The 3792-nt window shown below is 53.2% G+C and overlaps 1 protein-coding gene across 1 annotated transcript; it reads left to right on the top strand.

Annotated features, from left to right (window-relative positions):
- Positions 1-1167: 1167 nt before the first annotated feature.
- On the top strand, positions 1168-2682 carry LOC137815926 (uncharacterized). The gene is made up of 2 exons (XM_068619033.1): positions 1168-1306; positions 1430-2682. The coding sequence occupies exons 1-2, from the start codon at positions 1168-1170 to the stop codon at positions 2680-2682; spliced, it is 1392 nt and encodes a 463-aa protein (XP_068475134.1).
- Positions 2683-3792: the final 1110 nt, after the last annotated feature.

Consider the following 3792-nt stretch of genomic DNA (forward strand, 5'->3'; position numbering starts at 1 on the left):
CCTTTGAAGTTGCGCTTAATCGCGTGCCACGTGGTTCATCGTGCGGTCGTCTTTAAGAACCTCTTGCGCTCCCCTTGAGCGCTTAATCTCGCAACACGTGGCATCATCACACGGTTATCATTTGTCGCCCATCGCGCTTCTCGTAACGTTTAAGTTACCAAACCCCGCGCTTGCCACTACTGTTACATCCACTTTCTCTGCCCTCTGTCACTGTTCATCTTCTCTAAATCCCTTCTCTTGCGACCCCTGTTCGTTCGTGCTTCCGCTCTCCACGCCCTTCAGCCCCCAAAGGTACGGTTTTTCCCTCCTTGATGATTCTCTTTACTGTATGAACTGCCTGGGACTGTCCATATTACCGCATTTCTCTGGATATTGTTTGTATGCTTCTTTGTTCCTCTCGTTTCCCTTCGTTCTCGTGTGGGTAGGGCGCTCCTAGGGTCCTTCCATTTTTTCCCTTTTCTTCTCCCAAACCCCTTTTCTCTGAACCCTTTCTTTTTCTTTTGATCTTCAGCTTTGGCACTGATGGCGAAAACTAAGACCGTCGCGCCTCCCCCGCTCCCTAAGTCTTATTATAAGGGCAAATACGACTGGGCTCTCGACGAACTTCTGGACGAATGTTCCCTCCTGAACTCTGTTGAGGACGTGGAGGCTCATAGGGGGGACCTTGCGCTTTATAATTTCAACGCCTTTCACAAAAATCACGACTCCCAAGTCCTGGTAAGCCGGGTGCGACCTGGGATGCCCGTTTGTGCGAACTCACGGGATACTGGGGGATGCCCCTTCTTCTTCCTCTATCAAATGGTGCTCAAGAGGGTGGGCCTGCGTCTGCCCCTCACTTCTTTCGAAAAAGAGCTACTTACAGAGATAAACACTGCTCCCGTCCAGCTCCACCCCAACAGTTGGGCTTTCGTGAGAGGGTTCCAAATTCTCTGCGGCTATCTAGGTGTTCCCTCTTCTGTGGACGTTTTTCTTCACTTCTTCGAGGTAAAGAAACAGGGGAAGAGCCTATGGATGAGCTTTTGTGGCATCGTCAGGCGCATCATTCTTACGCTCTTCCAAAATTCGTTCAAAGGATGGAAGGGGAAATTCTTCAAGGTACGTGCGACCAAGCGCGATCCTACCATCCTAGAGGGCTTTCCCCTATACTGGACGGATAAGCCCATAACCATGAAGCCCCGGGCTTTGGATGAGCTTGCCCCCTCCGACCGGGATGTGTGCAAAGCCTTGGCGGGACTGGGGATAGTCTTCGATACCGCCAAACTCATCGCGAACGAATTCAATGCCCATGGGCTTTCTACCTACTTCGGTATCTGCCCTTGATTGTTTATGATACATTAGTTGTTGTGGTTATCTGCATATGTTTGGCCATAGAATTTTCCTTCTGATTCATCTGAACCAACCTTTATTCTACTATTTTTCGTTGTTGCAGGTTCAGTGATGACTTCCTCGAGGCGGCTGGCTCTTGCCAAATTTTTGAAGAAGGCAAAATCTACCAAGGATGGTGGGGACGTCGTAGCCTCCGACGTGCCCACCGTTGCTTCCCTGCCGATCCCTCCACCATCTGCCTCTCCTACTCCCATTGTTGCGGTTCCGTTAGCCATGGCGTCAACCCCTGCCTCAGCGCGTCCTAACAAAGGGAAAAGGGTGTTGATAGTAGACTCCGACAGCGAAGGCTCGGGTTCTGCCCTGGTTCCTCATAAGATGAGGGCTACGGGTCTCATTGCCTCACCCGCCGCGCCCCCCGGAGATGGGAACTCTCTCAGGGACGATCCACCCAGTGCCACCTCACCGCCGCCTCCGCCAGCCCACGAGGAGCAAGAGGAAAGGGTTGACTTGGTTCCCCCACCTTCGCCGTTGCCGCATCGTGACGCGACTGAAGCATCGGGCTCCGCCCCTCCTGTATCAGTCCCTGGCTTGACTTCGCGCAAACCCCGGATTCCTCGCTCCATTCATAGGGAGTTGACGCAGGGCTTCACCGAAGGGATGACGCCGACTGATCCTCAAAAAGGGGGAGGCATGCCTTACTATATGGGGGCCTTCCTGGCGATGGCAATCAAGTGGCGCACTCAGGCTCGAAATGCTATCAAAGGGAGGGAGGTTCTTCGCAAGCTGAGGCAAGAGGTGGTGGCGTTGAAGGAGGAGAAGCAGAACTGGGGACTCAAGGAGGAAGCTTCCCAATCTCTGCTAAGACTGGCCCATGAGGAGAGGGAGGGAGCTGAGGCGTACGCGCGAGAACTGGAACAGGCGCATGCCGCTCAACTAGCCCAGCTCACCTCCTATCAAATCCAAAACATTGGCCTCCAGGAGGCGGCTCTCACATCCGAGGTGCAGCGGAAAAAACTTGATGAGTTGGATGCTGCTTGGGGGCAGAAGCTGGGTGAAAAAGAAGACGCCTTGACTGCTAAGGTTGAAGCTTTGAGCCTTCTACAAGCCGAGGCTAATAAGCTCCGGGTGGAGAAGGAATTCCTGGAGAAGCAATTGACATCCAAGGATTCCAGGATTACCGAACTAGAGGGGGACGTCCAAGAACTGATTGGGGAGATGGCGGGGGCGTTTGAGGAGGGTTTCCAAGAGGCTCTGGCCCAGGCGTCCTGTGAGAACGCGGGCATCAAAATTTCGAACTGCGACCCCACTCACCATGTCGTCGAAGGGAAGGTCGTGCCCATGGACTTGGAAGACTGAACCGCTGTCTCTCACCCGCCACCTTCAGCTTCACGCTTAACTGCTTTATACTTTACCTTCGTTTTTGATTTTATCTGTTAAAACTTGTAATTCTTTGAACTATCCGTACTCTTGTTACTGATTTGGGGTGTTCGTATGATTGCCTTTATGTCTTTGCCATATACGATTCTGCTTGTGCGATCTCATTCTCATCTTTTGCCTTCTTATGCTTCGGTTGTTTTGTTTGCAATATACTTGCTTCTTTCGCTCCGTTGGGCGACTTTGTATGACCGGGAAAGGTCGCACGCCAACCCTCACGCCCATGGAGAGGCTCACCTAGTGACGCCGTATCGTCCACGGGACGTCTCTGATACCGAAAGATCCTTTCCTTGATCCTTAACGCTCGGCGCCCACGCCTAAGGAGAGGCCTGCTACAGCAGCACCGTATCGTCCTCGGGTGTCTAAAACGCTGAGTGCTCTGGGGGGTCTGTTCCCTCCATGGTCTTTCCTTCCCATAGGTATCGGGGAACGCCCTGCCCGCGATTCGCTAGCGTTTGGCGGTCTCATCTCCCTCCACAGTCTTTCCTACCTGTGGGCATCGGGGAGGCGACGCCAGTGACTAACTTTGCCTTCTTTGATTTTGTCTCCCTCCACAGTCTTTCCTACCTGTGGGTATCGGGGAGGCGATGCCAGTGACTAACTTGGCCTTCTTTGATTTCGTCTCCCTCCATAGTCTTTCCTACCTGTGGGTATCGGGGAGGCAACCCTGCTGATATTTTGGTTGGCGACGCCTGCGACGTCTCTCGCTGGCGTCGCCCTTTGCGTCATCCAGGCGACGCCTCGGGCGTTACCTTTACTTCGACGTTGACTCTGGTCCCTGCCTTGGTCGACGCCTGATGACAACGAAGAGCTCAAGGTTTTGTAAGTGCCCTCCGCGTGGCACCTCCTGTATGGCTGATGGGACGTTCCGTCATTCGATTTGATCCACGTGGCGCTTTCTGTATGGCTGATGGGACTTGTTCGATTTGATCCTGAATCCTACTGTGCCCCTGATCCCTTTCGACGGCGCATCGTACCATCAGGTGTTCTATTGATACAACGTGTTCTGAGCTTAACCAGGGGTGCCAGGGC

Source organism: Phaseolus vulgaris, chromosome 1, assembly GCF_000499845.2.
Source record: "Phaseolus vulgaris cultivar G19833 chromosome 1, P. vulgaris v2.0, whole genome shotgun sequence".
NCBI lineage: Eukaryota > Viridiplantae > Streptophyta > Magnoliopsida > Fabales > Fabaceae > Phaseolus > Phaseolus vulgaris.